A 24,949-nucleotide genomic window follows, 5' to 3' on the forward strand; every position below is an offset into this window, starting at 1 on the left:
GCTGCAATCTTTTAATTTACCCCACTAGAACATCTTTTAAACTTGCCTCCCCCCCCCCCTATTTATATACAGTATATATACACACACCTTTCTATTTACACTAGCACAACACCCTTTGAAATTGCCCTCAATTACAAACATATAGGCCGCCATTTTATATTTTATTTACACCACTAGAACATCCTTTAAATTTGCCCCCTCACTTAGGTACAATGTAGGAAACCATTTTTTTTATTTACACCATTAGAACGTCCTTTGAATTGATCCCCTCATTTCCATACAGCATACACCGCCATCTTTCTTATGGTACACACCCAGTTCCACATCCTGGTCATCGGTCAGTACGAGGATGATGTTTGGACGGATATTCCTTCGGTCTCTCTGGAATCGCCCCTTCAATCGCTGTTTGGACAGGAAGGGAAGGCTTCCCTCCATCACCGACAAGACAGTTGCTATTAACAGGCTGAGCAGGATGATCTGGTGCGCCATCGCTGGACGATGAGGTCACGTCTCTACCGTGAGGTTCACAAGTTCTGCAGAGAAAACAAAAGGTCAATGTCAATGCAGCAAAAACTGTTGTTTACACTTCAATTTTTCTGTCACCATAGCGCAGCACATTATGGGACAAGTCATATCAAATCTTAGGCCTCATGCACACGACCATGTTTTGCGGTAAGCAAACTGCGGATCCCCAAAAACACAGATCCTGGCCGTGTGCATGGCAACATAAAAAAAACAAAACTGTACTAATGTCCTATCCTTGTCCGCAAAACAGGCAAGAATAGGACATATTGTGGGCCGATGGAACAGACAAACAGATGCAGACAGCACATTGTGCGCTGTTCACATCTTTTGCAACCCCACTGAATTGGTCCGCATACAATGCAAATCGGATGCGGACTGAAAATATGGTCGTGTGCATGAGGCTTTACCCTCCAATCACATCCAAAGCCTGGAAACAGATTCTGCTTTATAAGTTAGCTGACCTAACATCTACGGTACTTGTCTAATTATTTTCTGAGCTCCCACAATGGATCGCTCTCTGGAAACAGGAAACCAGAAGAACTGTGTACGCAGCTCTGGATGTAACTGGAGTGTAAAACATTATGTAGAATGTACGCTGGAAAGAGATACAATGACAGCAAACTTCACATAGACATATGACGGAGCCGAAACTGAAGGTCATATGTCCAATAATATAACGTACTCAGTCACACCAACAGCCGCTTCTTCTGTACAGACCCTTAAAATGAAAGGGCGATAACATGGCGCTGCGTTACTTGATCCCTGTCTCCTGGTGAGTGCAGGTATATTAGGGACTGCAGACAACTTTCTCAGGAGGCAGGACCATGGCCGCCCCTTCATGGTGAAGGTACAAGCCATTTTCATGCACACAATCAACAGCCCATTTAACATGAAAAAAATTCTCCTGCCACTATTTCCAGCTAATCCCTTATTAATTGGCCCCATTCAAAGTTGCCGGGAGGACGCTGCATGAAACCACCTCTGCCTGCTATGGATTATTAACCGCCATTATTCCGGCATTCTGCGCTCAATAGTCAGTGGGTTCATAGCTCCGTCCTGTTATTCGCCTCCTTGGCGGGAGAGTTGTGAACCTTGCTGGAGTCGTCGGGGCACATTGAGGCCAAAGCAGCTCCCGCCATCAGTAACAATCTGACAGCTGAAGATTACAATTACTGGGCCCCATTCACAATCACAGGTCTTCTATGTGGAGACTATGAAAGGGCTGAGGTGCGAGGCAATAGAGTCAGCGCACTCTGCAATTAAGCTGGCATTGACTCTACAGACAATTTTTTCGCCATCCACAATGTTCCCAAGTTTCTGATCCCGAATTCATACAGAATCGGCAGACACACGTGATGCCAGGAGCCTGAGGACGGGAGGGGCAGAAGTCTCAGGGAACAGTGAGGAAGTCCACTGAAAAGCAATTGTCCTTGTATACATGTCCCAAGAAACAAGACGTAAAATTAGCCAAAGTGAAAGTGAGATCACCCATGTGTAAAATTATCTGCCCCCTGGTTACACGTATATACCCAAGACAGGTGGGTGCTCCTGAACATGCCTGCTGATCTCTATGGAACCCTATGTAAGTTGGGAAAGAGCTGAGCTTATGGATGGATAACCATACTTTTTGGACCAGTACAGAATTCATGGTTCTTCTATACATCCTTGGGTACTGACGGTGGGCAGATTACAGGTATTACGGTCTTGGGGCTTTACAGGCTTAGTGGGAACAACTACATTCACTATGGTTTACATTTACTAGGGTACACATGTGGGGCTGCCTGCTTTCTGGGTCAGGTTCAGGGGGCACCCAGCTTTCTAGCTGGGCTGGGGGCAGACTGGAGGTTGCGCTGGACTCTCTAGAGTGCAGTAATGGCCGCTGTTCTCATGGATGGAACAAAGCTACGGCTCGGTGGGTGAGAGATATTTTCAGCCATGAGAGTTTTGGGTCAGCTCCAAGTTGGACACAAAAGTGAAATAATTACGTTTTTCATATGTCGGCCTCGCCTTTGTCTGCCTGGAGAAAAGCCCAGAAAAATAATAAATGTAAGCAGGACAAGGCAATAGATTCCAGTGCAGCTCACAGGCGTTATGTCTGCGGGAGGAAAACTGCTCCGAGACCTCTGAGATGGTGGAAAATTGGTGGCGCCGTCCCAGCGGACAGAGGAGGGGTCATGTGATCGCAGTTGCTGACAATATTGGGAGCAGAAGCTTTTCTTACGCAATACCTTCACCCAAGATGCCCTGGGAGCCAAGCGTGGAGAAGATCTAACAGAATCAGACAAAAGTGACAGTGACGGAGATATGCAAGGCCCAAACCAAGGTCTGTAGAGGCCCCAGGGGAAAATATTACTCACAAACATCAGGCCGAAAATGATAAACTACAGTACACGATAAAACATTACAAAAAGAATGATCCCACTCCACCATTTATCACAATCCCATGCCCAAATATGATACAAAAGAGTGCAGAAATAATACTCACATACAATGCATAGCGTAACGCCGCCATATAGTGCCAAAACATCATAACACCACCATACTGTGACCAAAAAATACCCCTTAGTGCCAAAAAAAAATACCACCAGATGCTAACCAAATAATACATCAGTGCCCAGTTAATGGCACTACCATTTCCACATAAAGTTATAAATCACCTAAATATTACTGCCATTTTGTACCACAATAATTTAGTTACCTAAATAACAGTGCTACATAATTTAACATATGTGGCCCTGGAGATTTGCTGCCTTTGTTCCACCTAAAGTTCAGCCCTGGAGATGAGGGCCACCCGGCTCCCTACATGTCCTGTCAGATGACGTCCATCAGAGCCGATAGGGGATACCTGTATGGTGTACATGAGAGCGACCTGCCCTGCTGCTCAATCATCCTTCATAAGGTCATGTTAACTATCATCGCCTTTACTGTATTCTGGGATTGTGGTGTAACAGGAAGGGTGCGGAGTCCATAAAACTTCCTCATTTCTGCAGCTAATGTGCACGGCTTCCTCTGCTACAAAAACTAAAAACTGGACATCAGTAATGAGGAACATGTCTGCCTTCTGCACAGGACAACCAAACATGAGCAAAGAGACTCTGTACCAGTAAATCCACCTCCTGGCTTCAGTTATACAGTTCCAGATCTACTCAAGACATAGCCAGAGCTGCATTCAAAATTCTGCTTGTTTCTCTCTAGCTCCAGCCCCTTCTAAATGAGGGACAACAGGGAGATCCTCAGGTACATGAGGGGCAGACTGATTAACTTGGCTGAAATTTCTCCCCAGCAATAAACTATGTGTAGGAGTGAAGACATCTGTCTGCTACCCAGACAGCAGTAAATATTAATTAAGGTTATGGCTCATAATGAGCATTCTCATAACTGTGAAGAAGACATTCATCTCCATTACTGCAGGCACAGTATTTATTGTCCAGCCTGAGCCACTGTGAGGTAGTCTATTGTACAACCTACAGTGATGAATGTTCATGTAACTAAATGTACTAAAATGGTGGCCTCCCAGACTGGAAGACATGTTATTGCTTGGGTATATGGACTAACACATCTTGCAGACCACACAGATTTAGGAAACTCTGTGTGTGCAGTTACTGTAGAGAATCCTTCCTTCTACTTGCTCTGTATAAGGTGGCACTCATACAGCCTTGAGACCGAGAAGCTGTGTGAAGTTCCACAAAAACACAGACCTCCAACCCAAAAAGGCTACTTATGGACTAGACCCAAATATGCACCAGGACCAGCCACAGCCTGGCTGTCCTTACAACAGTCTCATGACCACACGTCTACTATACTCTTCCTCTTTGTGTTCATATGAAGGTTACAGGAGAGGTCAACCTGTTGTGATCTGGCTGATGTGACACCTCCTGCACTTCAGTCTTCTGGTTGGGGTGGGAGGTCCGCCCTCTGTTTCTGTGCATTCACCAAAGACTCTGAAAGAAGAATGTAGAGCAGCACCGTCCAGGCTCAAGGGAGATGTGCTCCATGTAAACACATGTTTAATCATGTTACACAAGCCGACACACGTGACCTTATCTCCCCGAAGCACCGCATTCTCCACATCTGCGGAGAGCAAGGTGGCCTGAACCGATCCAACCTGCCACTTGGGGGCTATAGACGTTTTGCTAAATAGAATAATGATATGTATCCCCTGGCCTGTCCTATACTGGATATGTCTGAGGTTGGCCAAACACTAGAACTACAAGTTCCAACCCCAGAAAAGCAACAGGCTGAGTAATCAAACACAATACAGTCCAATTTGGTAACCTGAAAATGATGGGGGTTGTAGTTGTATAATCCACGTTACGATGTGGGCTGAGAAGACAATGTCAGCAATGAACCCTGCTGGCATCATGTCTGTCATCGTTAGAATTTATGTGGGGTGTCACCCTTGGGTACCATCCCTGTGGGAGTCCCATCATCAGGACACAACATGGTCACAAGATAAAGAAACGAGAGAGCGGGTTCAGGGGTGACTGATAAACTATAGGGCAATAAAACTTTTAAAGGGACCGTGTCCCGCTGTCACAGACATTACAATAAGGAGCCGTATGACTCCTCGTCAATTACACAGTGCCCTGCATGTAACATACATGCAAGTGGGGCATGTACGCCAAGTATACGTTATACGTCCCAAAGCAGCGCCATTCTTCAAAGCAAACTTGAAACATAAAAGATATTAATCATCCAGCGGTGCGATGCACAGCGCCATCACATGATAAAGTGTTTGCAGCATGACACAAACACTTGAACCCTCCCCCAACATGGTCCTGGTGGCACACTATTCGCCTGGTCACATGACATTCGGTTATATTTCGTACACAGCCCAAATATTAATCACGTGGCCCTGGATATCATTCTGCCATTGCTGCTGCTCTGCTCCCAAATGACTTACCAGTCTCAGGTGGGGGATGCTCTCTCTATATGCTGGGTAAGGCCAATGCCTGGGTTCAGTTCCCCTGCAGTTGGGCACATACAAGTGCCACATCCAAGGAAGCTCCAATGGCTCAAATGCATGGTCCCCGTGCAGCTGGCATCTCGTTTCTTATATGCGAGGCGGGAGGAGGGAGGGATTGAACCTGCAGCTAAGTCTAAGAGCCCATGTCTCAGCCCGTGAGCAGAAGGACAGGCAGCAGGGAGGCATCTCCTCCCCAGGTCCTCCCAGTGATGTCATGGGCTGGGATTCCTTAGGGAGTTAGTGGAAGGTTTAAACTCCTCAGCCAAGTCATGCAGAGCTGCCAGACAGCAGCGAGACCAATGCCTGCAAGGACAGGGAATACAATACAAGGGCAGGGTCCCTTTAACTAGTGTCATTAACCCTTCCCGTGAAGACCTGGTGTCAGCGCCCTGCAGGGAATGTAAGGGAACATGAGGTGAGAAGAGACAACGGCTCCAGAGGAAAACGGAGCAATTAGCAGAACGCGGCATACAAGACACGGCAGGGACAACAGATCGACTGCCACACTCTCTGGGGTAAAGCAAACACTCAGGTTAATGGAGGGAAAATGACTCTCAGCTCTGTCCCATCCACTCAGCGCAGATGACAGGACAACTAATTGATCTCCCAGAGACAGCGGGCACAATTTCCCTCCTGGTGAGGGCTCCATGTACATAATTAGCCTCCTAGTGGGGGTCCACGTATAGGAATTGCCTCCATGGTGAGGATTCAACATCCATAATTACCCCACTCCCAGCACAGTACTGCTATAGATACAAAATATTCTGAGCATTTCTCACGTGACAGGACAAACACAAGGACTGGGAAGCAGTAGAGGGGCAGCGGCCACTCATACTTAATCATCCCCCACTGTTTTCTCATGATTCTATACTCTATACCTAAAGTTCTGCTCATCCTGTGCCATCTGGTTCATGAACAGAATTTCAGAGCTACAGTGAATACAGACAGGGTGTGCTAAAGCTGGGTGACAGCCCCTATAGGCACTGTAATGACGATGGGGTCTCATACACATTAACATCTGGTACAGATTTGGTTGCTCAATACCAAAACAGGACAGAGGGGGGACAAGACAGACCCGATCATACAGCCCCCAGCCCAATACTACACAAATCTGTCAGCAGTAACCAATCAGAGCACCTAGCTGGCACCAGGCCAGCCAAACACCATGTTTACAAATGGGCACATGTATCCGAAGCAACCAGCTCTGTTCCTTACAGAAACTGGATTCCATTGGTAACAAAGTGAAACAAAGTACCATCTGTTCTCTACACAAGACCAGGCTAAGGCTACTTTCCCACTCGCGTTTTGGGCATATCCGTCATGGATCTGCAAAAACGGATCCGTTACAATAATACAACTGCTTGCATCCATCATGAACGGATCCGTTTGTATTATCTGTAACATTGCCGAGACGGATTCGTCATGAACTCCATTGAAAGTCAGTGGGAGACGGATCCGTTTTCTATTGTGCCAGAGAAAACAGATCTGTCCCCATTGACTTTACACTTACCGTTTGGCTCCGCTTCATCGGACGGACATCAAAACGCTGAAAGCAGCGTTTTGGTTTTCGCCTCCAGAGCGGAATGGTGACTGATCGGAGGCAAACTGATGCATTCAGAGCGGAGCCTTTTCCATTCAGAATGCATTACGGCAAAACGGATCCGTTTTGGACCGCTTGTGAGAGCCCTGAACGGATATCATAAATAGAAAGCCAAAACGCAAGTGTGAATGTAGCCTAAACACTTTGCGAGGATGACGTTGCCCTTAGCAACCAACCGTTATCTGGGTCCAAATTGACAGAAGGTTCGGCAACACAAGTAGATGGGGCCAATATAAGTTGGGAGGTTCAATAATACAATGGTGCACAGAACCAAATACCACAGTGCTGCACAAAATACCTCTCCAGAAGCTATCCCTTTGTGGTGGCCATCAATAGCCGCCATGTTCTCTCCTCCTCCTACAGCTGTCTCTAATTAAGATACGGAGCAAAAGGCCACAACACCAAGCCAGCCCTACCTTCAGCATGCTGCCTGGGCTTCCCCTAATGATGACCCCTATAGGTCCCCCAGTAATATGTACCCGGCCAGCGACAGTGAGGAGGGTTCGGGTGGCCCTATGAGCATCGGCCCACTGGAAAAAGACTTCAAAACCGGATATCCTTATCTCCTCGAATATATACTTAAAGATCAAGTGACCCCAATCTCCTGGAGTATAGACATCAAGATCGGTTGACCTCCATCTCCTGAAATATAGACGTCAAGACTGGGCACCCTCAGCTCCTCGAATATATATTTAAAATCTGGGTGACTACAATATACTGCAGTATAGAGATCAAGACTAGGTGACCCTCATCTTCTGGAATACTGATGTCAAGACCGGGTAACTCATCTCCGGAAGTATAGACGTCATGACCGACTGATTCCTGGAGAACAGACATAACAGGGTGACCATAATCTCCTGAACAATAGACATCAAGACAGGCTGACTACAGACCTAGAGTATAGATGTCAATACCGGGTGATCCTCCTGACCAGGAGTACAGTTGCAAAAGTATTTACCCCCTTGGTGTTTTTCCTGTTTTACTGCATGGCAACCTGGAACTGACATGGATTAAAATGGATTTTAATTTAGATTTTATGTAAGGACCTGACAGTATAATCCAAATTGTTACAATGGAATGGAAAAAAAAACTTGTTTCAAAATAGATAAATAATAACTGAAAAGTTGGGAGAGCAAATGTGGTCGCCCACTTTGATATGAAACCCCTGAATAAGGTCCGGTCCAACCAATTTACTTCAAAAGTCACATAATTAGTTGAATAAGATGCCCCTGTGTGTAATCAAAGTGTCACATGATCTGTCATATGATATAATAAATAATACGCTTGTTCAAAAAGATGTGCTACTAAAGCTGCCACTAATGTTGTTACATGAAGACCAAGGAGCTCTCCAAACAGGTCAAAGACAAAAGTTGTGGAGCAGTTTAGATCAGGGTTGGGCTATAAAAAAATATATCCCAAATTTTGTACATCCCACTGAGCACCATTCATTTCCTTACTAGCAATTCGATTTGTCCCATCAAACCAGATTTGTACACCTGCGAGGGGCTGTCCCCACTGCTGTAGAGGCTCTTGACTGACAAAGCCAGATATCTCAGCCAGCTTTAACAGACTTGCGCTTGCATTGCTGCTCTCAGTAGCAGCACAAGTGCAGGGGCTTTGTTTCTGCTTTCAGAGCTGCAACTGTTCAGGCGCCACTACCTGGAAGTGTAGCTGTGCATACACAGTCACTTCTGCAGTGGCGGATGCGGAGTCTCTCAGCTTGCACCACTACTTGGAGCTGTGGTGCAGGAACGAAATTGTCAGGTCCATCTGTGACAATCCAGCAGCAAGGACTGCCCCTAGTAGGTGTAGACCTCTGGTTGATGAGACCAAGCAATTTGTGTGAATGAAGTCACTCATCTCTATCCATTATAACAAAATGGAAAGAATACAGCACAACTACAAACCTGAATAGAAAGGGTCACCCACCAAAACGCACAGACCAGACAAGAAGGGCATTAATAAGAGGTTCAAAGAAAAAGGAAAACACTGAAGAACTCCAAAGATCCACAGCAGAGATGGAAATATCTGCCCATAGGGTCACTATATACCGTACACCGCACTTAGTGCGACTTTATGGGAGAGAGGCCAGTAAAACGCCACTGCTTAAAGGGGTTCTCCAGGAATTAAGAAAATGAAAATACTTACTTTAAATATTACTTTATTATAAATATATTCTCAAATACCTTTCATTATTTATAATGGCTCGTTTTGTCTGGGGAGCAATCAGGGGAAACAAAATGACCGCTGTCCCATTAGATCACACAAAACCTGTCCTGATCACACGAGGACAAGTTACTTTACAACATCCTCCTCCTCCTCTCTACTTGTCAGGCATGATCCTGAATACAGATGATAAGAACTTTAGCTGAATCTCTGGGGAATTTAATTTAGGCTACTTTCACACTAGCGTTCAGAGCGGGTCCGTCTGGTGTCTGCACAGACGGATCCGCTCCTATAATGCAGACGTTGGGATCCGTTCAGAACGGATCCGTCTGCATTATAGTTCAGAAAAAATTGTAAGTGTGAAAATTAGTCAGATTGCAAATTGCACCAATATTGTGTCAACTTCAAACTGATCCGTCCCCATTGACTTACATTGTAAGTCTGGACGGATCCGTTTGGCTGTGCACGGCCAGGCGGACACCCGAACGCTGCAAGCTGCGTTCGGATGTCCGCCTGTTGAGCGGAACGGAGGCCAAGCGGAGCCATCCTGATGCATTCTGAGCGGATCCGCATCCACTCAGAATGCATTGGGACTCTATGGATCCGTTCGGGGCCGCTTGTGAGAGCCTTCAAACGGAGCTCACAAGCGGAACCCCGAACGCTAGTGTGAAAGTAGCCTTATGAGGAGACATGAAGTACAGAGAGGACGGACAGGACAGGCTGTGGTAATGGAGACTGTAAACAAGTGCTGCTCGGGGGGCGTGGCCAACTGCCGGCATGAGAGCACGCGTTTGAGAGCAGCTCCGACAACCCTGAGCAATCCTACAACATCCTGACAAGCTGTCCACCACAGACACCGACTGGAAGGTGTGCAGACGAAAGAGAAGACCCCGCACACCTACGATGGGGCCCAGTAAAACTCAGAATGCAGCGGAGAGGCTGAAGGAGTTTGCCAGATCTGAGGCCCAACATGGCGCCGCGTCTGCCTCACCGTCGCGTTCCGCGGTCACAAGAGGTCAGTCTGCACAACAGGCAGAGGCGGACGAGCCAACCGAGCCGGAGTTCACCCTAAAGGCAGCATATGATCAGCTGCTACTGGCGATCTCTTCATGCCAGTCCTCGCTGACCGGGAAGCTGGAGGAGGTGAGAGTGGACGTCAGCTTACTCCGCCATGATATGCAGCAGCTGCGCGACCGGGTTAAAACCACTGAGGACCGCGTCTCTGCTCTAGAAGACCAGACAAGACCCATGGAGGGGAGAGTACAAGATCTGGAGAGAGCGATGGGTCAATGGCAGCAGAAATGCGATGACCTAGAGAATAGGTCGCGCCGTAATAATGTAAGAATCCTGGGCCTACCTGAGAGAACGGAGGGAAGGGATCCTGCAGCGTTCCTGGAGAACTGGTTCAGGGAGCAGTTTCCTGAAGCACCTTTTACTTCAGCATACGCAGTGGAGAGGGCCCACCGTGTCCCTGCTAGACCACCTCCTCCGGGGGCGCCACCAAGGCCTCTCCTGGCTCGCCTCCTGAATTGGCGAGACCGAGATCTTCTTCTCAGCCAGGCCAGACAGAAGCAAGACGTCAGGCATGACAACGTCAGAATCTCTCTTTTCCCGGACTTTTCGGCGGACCTTCAGAAGAGAAGGGCTACGTTTGTGGCGGTGAAGCGCCGCTTAAGGGAACTGAACCTGCAATATTCTATGGCATACCCTGCCCGTCTTAGAGTGATTGACGGTGAAAAGACCATCTTCTTCAGTGACCCCAAAGAAGCGGAGGACTGGGCCTCGAGAATGGCGGCTCGCCCGCCACGGCGATGAGAGAATTTCTAGAGACGCAGCAAGTATCATATGTTTCCCCTATGTGAGAGGAGCGATATTGGAGCTTAATGTCGCTTTCTACAATTATTGTCGCCCCCATGACTAGCCATACGTCCATGGAGATCTGGACAGTTAACGTTAACTCCTTTCTTGAAGGAACAATGTGTCATTGAGTATGGCTCTTTAGTACAAAGGTGGCAGTTTAACTGAGTGCACTGCAATAAGGGTTGGAGCGGCACCTGTGTGGTAATACCAGCCTTTTACACCATGCAGGTCCCCGAGTATAGGATCAGTACGTTTACTGGTCCTACACCTGACAATCTCAGGTCTTTCAAGATGTTGTTTTATGTTATTTTAGTTCATGTATATGCACACTCGTATCAAGCATGGCCCAATGTCTATCGTCTTCCTGCAGTAGGATTGATGTATTGTTTTAAGCAGATGCAATTTATTTTGAAAAAAGGAGCGATAAAGGAGTTAGATGGTCAGAATAATGATGTTACGCCCCTATGGCCTCCTTGAGACTCATGTCTTGGAATGTCAGGGGACTGGGGGATCCAAAGAAGCGGATAACTGTGGCCTCCCAGATTCGCGCCTTTAATCCTCACGTCCTGTGCCTTCAGGAGACTCACCTCACCCCGGAAACGGGACATAGGCTAAAAAAACCCTGGGTCCAGCATCTATTTAACGCCTATGGCAACTCGCACTCTAGAGGAGTGGCACTCTTACTTCACAGAAGTTTGAGATGTGAGATTCATCACTCAATGATTGATCCAGCAGGTCAATACATCTTCTTATACGCCCATATAGAATGTATCCCCTACGTGATAGTAAACCTGTATAACTCACCACCTGCCTCGGTTTCCCTACTGCAGTCAGTTGTGGGTTTTGTAACTCACTATCCCAACGCCCGATTACTGTGTATGGGAGACTTCAATCAGGTGATGAGTGAGAACATGGATAGATTTAGAAGTAGGAGTGATAGCACGTGGGTGGGGAGTGATGACACACCCTTGACAAGGATTTCACAGGAGATGGGGTGGATAGATGTGTGGAGGGCCAGGAACCCGAATACAAGAGAATACACCTGTTTCACACCCTCCCGGGGTGCCCTCTCTAGAATAGACCACTTGTTTGGTAACCCTGCAGCGTACACTGATGTGGTGAGCATCCGTCACGGTCCACAGGGCCCCTCTGATCATGCACCGGTCCTCGCAGAACTGGGATCCCCAGACTCCTCTGGAATAGGTAGAAAGATGTGCATTCATCCGTTCTGGCTCACATTATTTGGCTTGACAGACAGGATCCCAGATCAGTTGAGGGTCTTCTATGAAGCACAGGATGTTGCCACCGACTCCCTATTACTCTGGGAGACCCTGAAGGCTTACCTTAGAGGTTGCCTCAAGTCCTCCATTTCATATGTCAAAAGAGATGCGCAGCGTAAAGAGGAAGAATTGCTAACTAGCTGTAAAGAGGCAGAGAGATGTTTTGTTGAATCCCCTACGGAGGAACACAGGGGGGCGTGGCTGACCAAGGGAAGATTATATGCCATGCATCTGGAAGAGAGGAGTAAAAGGAAACTCTTCTTTCTCAGGCAGCAGGCGTTTGAGGTGGGCAATCAAGCAGGGAAATTGCTGGCCCATCTAGCCCGTGCTAACACTATGGCTCCACCGTTACTCCGTCTTAGGGAGACCGACGGCCGCACAGTCGAGACGGCTAGGGACATATTAAACTGCATGTACACCTTTTATGCGGATTTATACAAATCAGCAGTAAATTACACCGAGCAGGATTTGGAGACGTACCTCAATGAAATCACCTACCCCCAACTCAGCGACCTAGATAAGGGTATCATGGAAGAGGACATCACCTTGGAGGAAGTAGAGAGGGCCATCACGGATCTCCCCGCTGGGAAAGCCCCGGGTCCTGATGGCATCCCGGTGGAGGTGTATGCAAAGTATAGGGAGATACTAGCGCCACAACTTGTGAAGCTGTATGGGGCGGTGCACTCCGGCGGATCATTGCCAGTATCTCTATATGATGCCTCTATAGTCTTGATACTGAAGCCTGGCAAGGATCCGCTGGACTGCGGATCTTACCGTCCAATTTCATTGCTGAACTTGGATTATAAAATCCTGACCAGAGTGCTAGCCAATAGGCTTAACAAGGCAATAACCACAGTGATCCACTCTGATCAATCAGGATTCATGCCGGGCAGATCCACATCAGATAATATTAGAAGAACCCAGGTAATCGCGCAAATAGGTTCGGCAGGGAAAGAAAGGTGGGCCCTAGCCTCTCTAGACACCGCCAAAGCTTTTGATTCCCTGGAATGGCCCTTCCTGATAGCTGTGCTAAGAAGCTTCGGTTTTGGTCCCAAGTTCATAAAATGGATTAAAATACTTTATAATAACCCATCCGCGCGTATCCAGCTCAATGGCTCCTATTCAAAGGAGATCTCCTTACGCAGAGGCACCAGGCAGGGTTGCCCGCTCTCACCCCTGCTGTTTGCAATCGCGATTTAACACCTGGCAATTAGAATCAGGCAGGATTCAGTGTATGAAGGAATTTCAATGGGTTACAGGGAGGAGAGAATAGGCCTGTATGCGGATGATCTGATACTTTTTATGTCTAGTCCAGAGATATCCCTACCAAGGGCAATTGAAGTAATAGTCTTGTTTGGGCGCTATTCTGGACTACATATAAACTGGGGTAAGTCAGCCATCATGCCTTTGTGGGACCATGACTGGGGGACTCACCATCATAACCTGCCAGTAGTGGATAGATTCAAATACCTTGGGATGATGATCACTAGGGCTCCACAGCTTGCCTACGACTTGAATGTTGAGCCTCTGGAAGCTCTTTTTAAAGATAAAATGAAAGCATGGGAGGCCCTTCCATTGTCCGTTATGGGCAGACTGAACCTAGTGAAAATGATTCTGTTACCTAAAGGCTTATATGTATTGTCTCATGCATGCACACCGATCCCTCGGAGCTTCTTTAAACGCATACACTCCTTGGTCACTGCTTTTGTATGGGGGAAAGCTAGAAGAAAGCTCTCGCTCCAGGTCCTCCAGAGATCGAAGCTGCAGGGCGGGGCAGCACTGCCTGATTTTTTCCTCTACTTCATTGCTAGTCAGCTGAGATTCCTGAGGAGCTGGGTTACCGAGACCACAAGACCCAACTCGGAGTACTATTTGCATGAATATCTGCAGGTTTCGACTTTGTGGCCGGTGTTAGAAGGAATGGGACGCTTACAGAAAGCTACCCTCCCGCTGCATAAACTAGCCCACCAGATATGGCAGGCCTCCAAGCTGAATGTTTATAAAGATCTACCTTGTAACATTCCTATTTGGGATAACTGCATGTTTCCACACCTGTTGAGGTTAGAGGGTGCAGGGGAGTGGAGGAGATATGGGATTCAAACGCTAGGGGACTTATATGAGGATAGCAAGCTTTTAGATTTCGCGCAAATCCAGGACAGGTTCCAAGTGCCAAGCACCTTATCATTCAGGCATCTCCAACTGCGACATGCCCTTCAAACTCAATTTAGAGACAGTGGCAGAAGCATATCTAAATACCCCACTATTGGCATACTCAGATCTCAAGGTCCCAAAGGGATAGTATCGGCCCTTTATACCCACCTGCTGGACCGCCGCATGCTGATGTCCCCGCTGACCGTAGAGAGCAAATGGAAGAGGTTCATACCCTCTTTGTCTGAGGAAGAATGGGAAGAGGCCCTACTAGCACCAACTAGAGTATCCCCATCCATTAACAACAGGATGACGCAGCTCTTTATTTTGCACTATAGCTATTTAACTCCCACCAGGCTTCATAAGATGGGCAGAATGGATAACACCAGATGTCATAGGTGTGGGGTGGAGGGTGCAGATTTCTGGCACCTGATATGGGACTGCTCATACATTCGGCGGTTTTGGTTGTCTGTACTGGAGATCCTCGGACCCCTGGTGCATGCACCATTACAGCTGTGCCCTAAAATGTGTATATTGGGAGTAGTTGATGAGGAATCCTGGACACACTATCATAAAATCTTCCTTGAAAGAACACTGTTCATGGCTAGAAAGGCAATAGCCATGTGTTGGATGGGGGACAGGCTGCCATCCCGAGGTCTATGGCTGTCTCTGGTTAACGCTACGGTATCAATGGAAAGCATAGTATATAAACACAGGGGATGCCCGCAAAAGTTTGACAGGGTGTGGGGGGTTTGGTGCGACTCTTCACTTACTGCGCATGACGAGAGCCAGCACCAGGAGTCTGATGACTCTGGATAGTTCATCCGTGAGCATGTATGAAAGTTGGTGAGTCAGGATGACTGACCTCCTGAGACAAGTGGTTGTTACCCATCTCTAATATGCACCCATACGTTTATACCCCCTGACTGTTCCTGAACATGTTATCAATGACATAGACATCCGATATTCACAGCTGCTTAAAATGTATGTAAGATTCTTCATACGATGCTTTTGCTTTTATGTATGGCCCATGTGTGGGCCTTGATAACTTCTGTTTGTACATGTGCCATGCTTGTAAACTTTTTACCATGCAATAAAACGAGTTTAAAAAAAAAAAACAAGTGCTGCTCATTAACCACACCTCACCCTCCTCTCATGTCTCCTCATCATCCACATTCCCACAGAGATTCACCTGTATTCAGGATGATGATTCCTGACAAGCAGAGCAGAGAAGAGGATGAGGCAGCACTATGGCTCCGTGTAGTGAAGTAACTTGTCCTCCTGTGTGATTAGGACAGGTTTTGGGTGTACTGATAGGACGGCGGCCATTTTATTTCTCCTAATGATTGCTCCCTAGACAAAATGAGCCATTATAAGCAATGAAAGGCATTTGGGAATATATTTATTATAAAATAATATTTAAGTATTTTCATATTTTTTTTAATTCCTGGAGAACCCCTTTAAAGAAAACAAAAAACTGTTGGAGTTTGCCAAAATGCATATAGCAGACTCCTCAAACACATGGAAGAAGGTTCTCTCAATCACAAAATCAATGCATAAACCCGGCCAAAGACCAGTTGATTCTCATTCACTCGAGCCTAGTTCTAGGATCACAAAATTATACGTTTGAAAATTTGCTCTTTTTCAGTCCACAGATATGAAGAAAGGGTGGCCATGAACTGCAAGAAATGTGCAGGAATCATGAACCGCTAACCCTCATCATCTGGAGTACAGGTCTATGATAGTCACGCACATAGCTTTGGTCAGGGTGATCACTAGAGTCAACCAGCACGTTGCAGAATGTGTTGAGAGCATCAGCTCCATGTGTAAGGCATCTGGCTGGAGTAAGACTTTAATTCAACACAAACTTGGACAGACCTCAAACATGCTTGGGGCCCCAGAACCATCATATACTTTAGAAGGAATATATCAGAGCCTAACAAACCTCTAAGACCGCTAAAGGTGTCAGGGCATGCTGGAAGTTAAGAGGGGAAAAAAAAAAAACACTCTGCAAATGAAATAAAGTACAATAATGCCATAGTAATAGAACATATTCTGGTGCTAATGCTACGCTTATTTTGTACATTTGAGTTTCTTGGCAAATAAATTTTGTACCAAATTATTTGGGCCCGTCTGCCAAACGTCAAGGCGATCTCTGCAAGACGGGAACCTAACACTAAATGCTACCTGTTATGTGCCATAACGGCCACCATAAAATTCAGGGAGTGCCTGATGGCCACAGGTTACAGATTATTGATGTTTTGAGGCAGCTCAGCACTCAATGATGTGCCCAATAACCCCCAAAATCCTCTAGACCATACAGGGCGCCCCATTTCTATAGATGGGTCTCCATTTAGACATATTTTGTGGTTTGCTCTTGGATGGCAGGGTGGCAAAGAACAAGGGGCTAAAGTAAAAATATCTGGCTATGCTGGCAGCAAATGAGGCCTCAGCACCATACACCATAAGGCGCACCAGGTCACTGCAGCAGGTCTGCTGGGTGTAATCATCTGATGACGAAGCTGGTGTCTCGAACAGTCTGGCACGGGAAGTGGTAATTTTTTCTGCCGATAAACATGTCTTGGCATTTCATACCCTGCTTCCTTCTGCAGAAGCACAAAAATCTGATGTGAAACCTGGAGAGGCTGTGGCTTTCCATGGAGATGGCTGCGTGTAACCGGATCCTCGCTCACAGAGGAACGTCTATTAGTTGTGTTTATGTCTCTGCTTCGCCCACAGAAAGAATGTCACAATTCACTTCAAAATCAAGATAACAGCCAGGACTTGCTGCCTCCACAAACAATCGCTTTTTACAGGATACTAGGGGCTTTTCCACCACGCCCGACACTACAACAGGCAAGAAAAGGAGGATGATCGCCTAAACAGGACCACTGGCACCAGAGCAGCACTGGGACAATGACGGTCCACTCACTGGAGATTTAGGTGGATAAGTGGCACGGCCAACGCTCATCACTCATCACCTTATATAAATAGTACCGCTCACTATAACTGGTTAAAAATTAGATACAAGAAGAGCATATCTACAGCACTGCATGCCTGAGGATGAGCGGACAATCTGGGGGCAGGGGGTGATATAATTTACAGCTGTCCCTCACTATGTCCTCTTAGGCTGGGTTTACATTTTGCGGGTAAAATTATGGTGATATAAAGGCAAAAAAAAAAAAGGTGTGATTTTTTTTACCATCATTGCTGCAGTAATTTATAACGCAGTTTTTACAAGTGTAACACACATATGTTCTACCCGCAACAACCTCGCGGGAAATTTCTACTGGAAAAAAAGCCTCAATTGTGACCATGCATTTTTTAAATCACAACAAAACTGCAGTGTAGACCAACTTTACACTGACAGATACAAAGTCTGTGCCCCCAGGCCATTTTCCACCAGACAGAGATTTGAACAATTACAGCACGCATCGATAATGAGGGAAAGTGTAAACCAGTACAAACAGCAGGAAGAACCAGCATCCAGCATGGCAGAGACCAGCCTGGCACCATCAGTAGAAGACCCTGCCAGCTAGGCTGGCGCTCGCTCTTCAGCATGTGAGATTCCAGCTTGTCAGGGACATGTGGAATGTGCTGCAGGTTTAATGCTCTGCAGGAAGCTTCTAAGCGGCAGCATGTGAAAAAGGAACTGTACCTAACCCTGACCCCCCTACATCTTGTACTGGGGCTGATTGTAACCTTTTTGGAGCAAGGTGATTATTACTCCACCCCTTATGCAGTATTTTATAAGGGGTGGAGTTACGTCAGATGGCGGTCATCTCAATATTGAATGGAGATTTGTATAATTATCCTACTCATCCTGCTGTCTCATATCACATGTTATCATCCCATAACATCCTCATTTAATATCCGGCTCAGGGGACACAATACCTTGTCATGTACGACTTCTCTAATCCTTAACACAAAGCCTGGCTGTAAATCCTGTGTAGAGAGAGGAAAAACATTACCCAGGAATCTCCTCCTCTGAGAATCAGCTGACCCCACCCCTGAGGGTCCTAGTTATAAATGACACCTCCCTAATTACAGGGAGTGCAGAATTATTAGGCAAGTTGTATTTTTGAGGATAAATTTTATTATTGAACAACAACCATGTTCTCAATTAACCCAAAAAACTCATTAATATCAAAGCTGAATATTTTTGGAAGTAGTTTTTAGTTTGTTTTTAGTTTTAGCTATTTTAGGGGGATTTCTGTGTGTGCAGGTGACTATTACTGTGCATAATTATTAGGCAACTTAACAAAAAACAAATATATACCCATTTCAATAATTTATTTTTACCAGTGAAACCAATATAACATCTCAACATTCACAAATATACATTTCTGACATTCAAAAACAAAACAAAAGCAAATCAGTGACCAATATAGCCACCTTTCTTTGCAAGGACACTCAAAAGCCTGCCATCCATGGATTCTGTCAGTGTTTTGATCTGTTCACCATCAACATTGCGTGCAGCAGCAACCACAGCCTCCCAGACACTGTTCAGAGAGGTGTACTGTTTTCCCTCCTTGTAAATCTCACATTTGATGATGGACCACAGGTTCTCAATGGGGTTCAGATCAGGTGAACAAGGAGGCCATGTCATTATATTTTCTTATTTTATACACTTTCTTGCCAGCCACGCTGTGGAGTACTTGGACGCGTGTGATGGAGCATTGTCCTGCATGAAAATCATGTTTTTCTTGAAGGATGCAGACTTCTTCCTGTACCACTGCTTGAAGAAGGTGTCTTCCAGAAACTGGCAGTAGGACTGGGAGTTGAGCTTGACTCCATCCTCAACCCGAAAAGGCCCCACAAGCTCATCTTTGATGATACCAGCCGAAACCAGTACTTCACCTCCACCTTGCTGGCGTCGGACTGGAGCTCTCTGCCCTTTACCAATCCAGCCACGGGCCCATCCATCTGGCCCATCAAGACTCACTCTCATTTCGTCAGTCGATAAAACCTTAGAAAAATCAGTCTTGAGATATTTCTTGGCCCAGTCTTGACGTTTCAGCTTGTGTGTCTTGTTCAGTGGTGGTCGTCTTTCAGCCTTTCTTACCTTGGCCATGTCTCTGAGTATTGCACACCTTGTGCTTTTGGGCACTCCAGTGATGTTACAGCTCTGAAATATGGCCAAACTGGTGGCAAGTGGCATCTTGGCAGCTCCATGCTTGACTTTTCTTAGTTCATGGGCAGTTATTTTGCGCCTTGGTTTTTCCACACGCTTCTTGCGACCCTGTTGACTATTTTGAATGAAACGCTTGATTGTTCGATGATCACGCTTCAGAAGCTTTGCAATTTTAAGAGTGCTGCATCCCTCTGCAAGATATCTCACTATTTTTGACTTTTCTGAGCCTGTCAAGTCCTTCTTTTGACCCATTTTGCCAAAGGAAAGGAAGTTGCCTAATAATTATGCACACCTAATATAGGGTGTTGATGTCATTAGACCACACCCGTTCTCATTACAGAGATGCACATCACCTAATATGCTTAATTGGTAGTAGGCTTTCGAGCCTATACAGCTTGGAGTAAGACAACATGCATAAAGAGGATGATGTGGTCAAAATACTCATTTGCCTAATAATTCTGCACGCAGTGTATAATCATTAATGCGACAGCTCTCCTGCTGTCGATCACTAATCATGTGTATGATACAAGATGTCTGCAGGAGTTCCTCACTCTCAGGGCTGGTGCAAGGATTTTTGCCACCCTAGGCAAAAGCTAATTTTGCCGCCCCCTTGACCACACCACTTTTTCCGCCCCTTTTCAGCCACCTATTGCATGCAACATTTAACTATGGTCGTGTACCCTGTGCCAGTCTATGGTCATGTACCCTGTGCCAGTCTGACTATGGTCATGTATATATAATATCCAGCCATTGTCTGCCACCTAGTACCATCCCAGTGATGCCAATCACTCTGCGCTGTTCAGCAGGTTGGCACACCAAACACGAGCAGTGCCACCTATTCACTGCCAGGCGCCATTCAGCCACTGTCTGAAATCCTGTGCCACCAGGGCAACATAAAACAGTATGCTGCCTTGTGCCCTCTGCCAGTCTGGCACTGTCCTGCACCCTGTACCAATCATAGCCCTTTAGACAGTCTGTGCCACCTATTAGGCTCCATGTGCCACTGCTGGGCACCCTGTGCCAGTCCAAATCTATGGCCCCTAGTCAAGCAGCAGGTGTGCCCTGACCCCTGTACACAAGTGTGTGCCACCCTGCTGCCAGTCACTGTCCTGCAGCCTCTGACACCCTAGTGCAGTTTGTCAGAGTGCGGTTGCCAGGGGTGCTCACCAGGTTCTGCTCCTCGCTGTGCTTCAGGTCCACATTGCCTTGACTCTTGCCAAGATCATGTGTCTTTGGCGCGTGATTCCGCGAGACCCACCTCTGGAGGTCACTGGTCTTGCGGGATTGCGCGCCCGAAGTCAGGGCCGGTGCAAGGATTTTTGTCAACAGAAGCAAATCTACATTTTGCTCCCCCCCCCCCCCATCATTTCACATTTCTGCCCCTCATGATTCATGTCCATTTCTTGCCCCCCCCCCCCCCCCATCATTTAACATTTCTGCCCCTCATGATTCATGTCCATTTCTTGCCCCCCCATGTGCTATCATAGTGCCATCCTCTCCCCCTGCCCCCTAATGTGCCAGTATCAAGTGCCTCTCTCCTTCCCCCTCCATGTGCCAGTATCATGGCGCCAATAGCCCCCCCCCCCCCCCCTCCCCCTGTGGCAGTAAAGTAACAGTCCGGTATTTAAAAAAAACAAAAAACACTTTCACATCAGAGGCAAGGCATTTACCCTCACAGCTATGAGAGCTGTATAGACAGTTACTTAAAAAAAAAATCTTTATATATATATATATATATATATATATATACACAAGACTTCTACTGTAGATAACTTTGATACTTAGTGTACATCCATACACATGACAGCTGCCCCAGTACACTGTGTATGGATGTAGCAGAGCTGGGTGTGTATGGATGTACACTAGGTATCAAAGTTACCTACAGTACAGTTACCTTATATTATTATTTTTTTTTAAGCAACTGGTAATAGCTGTGAGGGTAAATGCCTTGCCTCTGATGTGAAAGGTCGTGAGTTCGAATCCCAGGAGAAACTTTTCTGAAAGAAAGCCTAAATGAGATTTAAATACACCAGGGTCTCGTAGCCGTGTGTCAGCTGCGTGCCGCTCTCTCTGCCCGAAGTGAACAAACTCATGCTCGCACTCATCGCAGCGCATCCGGCCGGCAAGTACAGTATATGATGTCAGATGGATGACAAGTAGGGGGCGGGGCGCAGGCCGGCGCCCCCAGGCAGAGTGCGCTCTATGCGGTTGCCTACTCTGCTTATGGGTGGCGCCGGCCCTGCTCACTCTCTACATAGCGTCATAAGAGGCAGAGCTGATATCAATCACATACAGAAACACCAGTCCCCACAGTCCTGTGATTATTTGTGTATTAAAGCATCAAAAGGCAAGTAGTAGTCATAGTCCAGGGCTTATACCAGCGCAGGAGCATTATAGGAGTGAACAGCTTTTGCCTAGGGTGGCAAAAATCCTTGCACCAGCCCTGAGAGTGAGGAACTCCTGCAGACATCTTGTATCATACACATGATTAGTGATCGACAGCAGGAGAGCCTGTCGCATTAATGATGATAATTAGGGAGGTGTCATTTATAACTAGGACCCTCAGGGGTGGGGTCAGCTGATTCTCAGAGGAGGAGATTCCTGGGTAATGTTTTTCCTCTCTCTACACAGGATTTACAGCCAGGCTTTGTGTTAAGGATTAGAGAAGTCGTACATGACAAGGTATTGTGTCCCCTGAGCCGGATATTAAATGAGGATGTTATGGGATGATAACATGTGATATGAGACAGCAGGATGAGTAGGATAATTATACAAATCTCCATTCAATATTGAGATGACCGCCATCTGACCAAGTGCCAAGCACCTTATCATTCAGGCATCTCCAACTGCGACATGCCCTTCAAACTCAATTTAGAGACAGTGGCAGAAGCATATCTAAATACCCCACTATTGGCATACTCAGATCTCAAGGTCCCAAAGGGATAGTATCGGCCCTTTATACCCACCTGCTGGACCGCCGCATGCTGATGTCCCCGCTGACCGTAGAGAGCAAATGGAAGAGGTTCATACCCTCTTTGTCTGAGGAAGAATGGGAAGAGGCCCTACTAGCACCAACTAGAGTATCCCCATCCATTAACAACAGGATGACGCAGCTCTTTATTTTGCACTATAGCTATTTAACTCCCACCAGGCTTCATAAGATGGGCAGAATGGATAACACCAGATGTCATAGGTGTGGGGTGGAGGGTGCAGATTTCTGGCACCTGATATGGGACTGCTCATACATTCGGCGGTTTTGGTTGTCTGTACTGGAGATCCTCGGACCCCTGGTGCATGCACCATTACAGCTGTGCCCTAAAATGTGTATATTGGGAGTAGTTGATGAGGAATCCTGGACACACTATCATAAAATCTTCCTTGAAAGAACACTGTTCATGGCTAGAAAGGCAATAGCCATGTGTTGGATGGGGGACAGGCTGCCATCCCGAGGTCTATGGCTGTCTCTGGTTAACGCTACGGTATCAATGGAAAGCATAGTATATAAACACAGGGGATGCCCGCAAAAGTTTGACAGGGTGTGGGGGGTTTGGTGCGACTCTTCACTTACTGCGCATGACGAGAGCCAGCACCAGGAGTCTGATGACTCTGGATAGTTCATCCGTGAGCATGTATGAAAGTTGGTGAGTCAGGATGACTGACCTCCTGAGACAAGTGGTTGTTACCCATCTCTAATATGCACCCATACGTTTATACCCCCTGACTGTTCCTGAACATGTTATCAATGACATAGACATCCGATATTCACAGCTGCTTAAAATGTATGTAAGATTCTTCATACGATGCTTTTGCTTTTATGTATGGCCCATGTGTGGGCCTTGATAACTTCTGTTTGTACATGTGCCATGCTTGTAAACTTTTTACCATGCAATAAAACGAGTTTAAAAAAAAAAACAAGTGCTGCTCATTAACCACACCTCACCCTCCTCTCATGTCTCCTCATCATCCACATTCCCACAGAGATTCACCTGTATTCAGGATGATGATTCCTGACAAGCAGAGCAGAGAAGAGGATGAGGCAGCACTATGGCTCCGTGTAGTGAAGTAACTTGTCCTCCTGTGTGATTAGGACAGGTTTTGGGTGTACTGATAGGACGGCGGCCATTTTATTTCTCCTAATGATTGCTCCCTAGACAAAATGAGCCATTATAAGCAATGAAAGGCATTTGGGAATATATTTATTATAAAATAATATTTAAGTATTTTCATATTTTTTTTAATTCCTGGAGAACCCCTTTAAAGAAAACAAAAAACTGTTGGAGTTTGCCAAAATGCATATAGCAGACTCCTCAAACACATGGAAGAAGGTTCTCTCAATCACAAAATCAATGCATAAACCCGGCCAAAGACCAGTTGATTCTCATTCACTCGAGCCTAGTTCTAGGATCACAAAATTATACGTTTGAAAATTTGCTCTTTTTCAGTCCACAGATATGAAGAAAGGGTCTGCTGGGTGTAATCATCTGATGACGAAGCTGGTGTCTCGAACAGTCTGGCACGGGAAGTGGTAATTTTTTCTGCCGATAAACATGTCTTGGCATTTCATACCCTGCTCCAGGTGACTATTACTGTGCATAATTATTAGGCAACTTAACAAAAAACAAATATATACCCATTTCAATAATTTATTTTTACCAGTGAAACCAATATAACATCTCAACATTCACAAATATACATTTCTGACATTCAAAAACAAAACAAAAGCAAATCAGTGACCAATATAGCCACCTTTCTTTGCAAGGACACTCAAAAGCCTGCCATCCATGGATTCTGTCAGTGTTTTGATCTGTTCACCATCAACATTGCGTGCAGCAGCAACCACAGCCTCCCAGACACTGTTCAGAGAGGTGTACTGTTTTCCCTCCTTGTAAATCTCACATTTGATGATGGACCACAGGTTCTCAATGGGGTTCAGATCAGGTGAACAAGGAGGCCATGTCATTATATTTTCTTATTTTATACACTTTCTTGCCAGCCACGCTGTGGAGTACTTGGACGCGTGTGATGGAGCATTGTCCTGCATGAAAATCATGTTTTTCTTGAAGGATGCAGACTTCTTCCTGTACCACTGCTTGAAGAAGGTGTCTTCCAGAAACTGGCAGTAGGACTGGGAGTTGAGCTTGACTCCATCCTCAACCCGAAAAGGCCCCACAAGCTCATCTTTGATGATACCAGCCGAAACCAGTACTTCACCTCCACCTTGCTGGCGTCGGACTGGAGCTCTCTGCCCTTTACCAATCCAGCCACGGGCC

General features: G+C 46.4%; 1 protein-coding gene across 3 annotated transcripts in view; it reads right to left on the reverse strand.

The window, feature by feature from the left end:
• The window catches only part of SULF2 (sulfatase 2), a 115,912-nt gene that overhangs the window by 44,529 nt on the left and 46,434 nt on the right, over positions 1–24,949 (reverse strand). The window contains exons 1-2 of one of the 3 annotated variants that reach the window (XM_040434884.1): positions 5,429–5,655; positions 315–533 (exon numbers count right to left, since the gene is read on the reverse strand). In XM_040434884.1, coding sequence (XP_040290818.1) covers positions 315–489 — 175 coding nt within the window. In that variant the 5' untranslated portion in view covers positions 490–533; positions 5,429–5,655. Of the gene's footprint in view, positions 1–314; positions 534–3,223; positions 3,356–5,428; positions 5,656–24,949 lie in introns of those variants that run through there. The other 2 variants (XM_040434885.1, XM_040434883.1) reach the window with 2 other exon arrangements.

The sequence above is a fragment of the Bufo bufo genome, chromosome 6 (assembly GCF_905171765.1).
Source record: "Bufo bufo chromosome 6, aBufBuf1.1, whole genome shotgun sequence".
Taxonomy (NCBI): domain Eukaryota; kingdom Metazoa; phylum Chordata; class Amphibia; order Anura; family Bufonidae; genus Bufo; species Bufo bufo.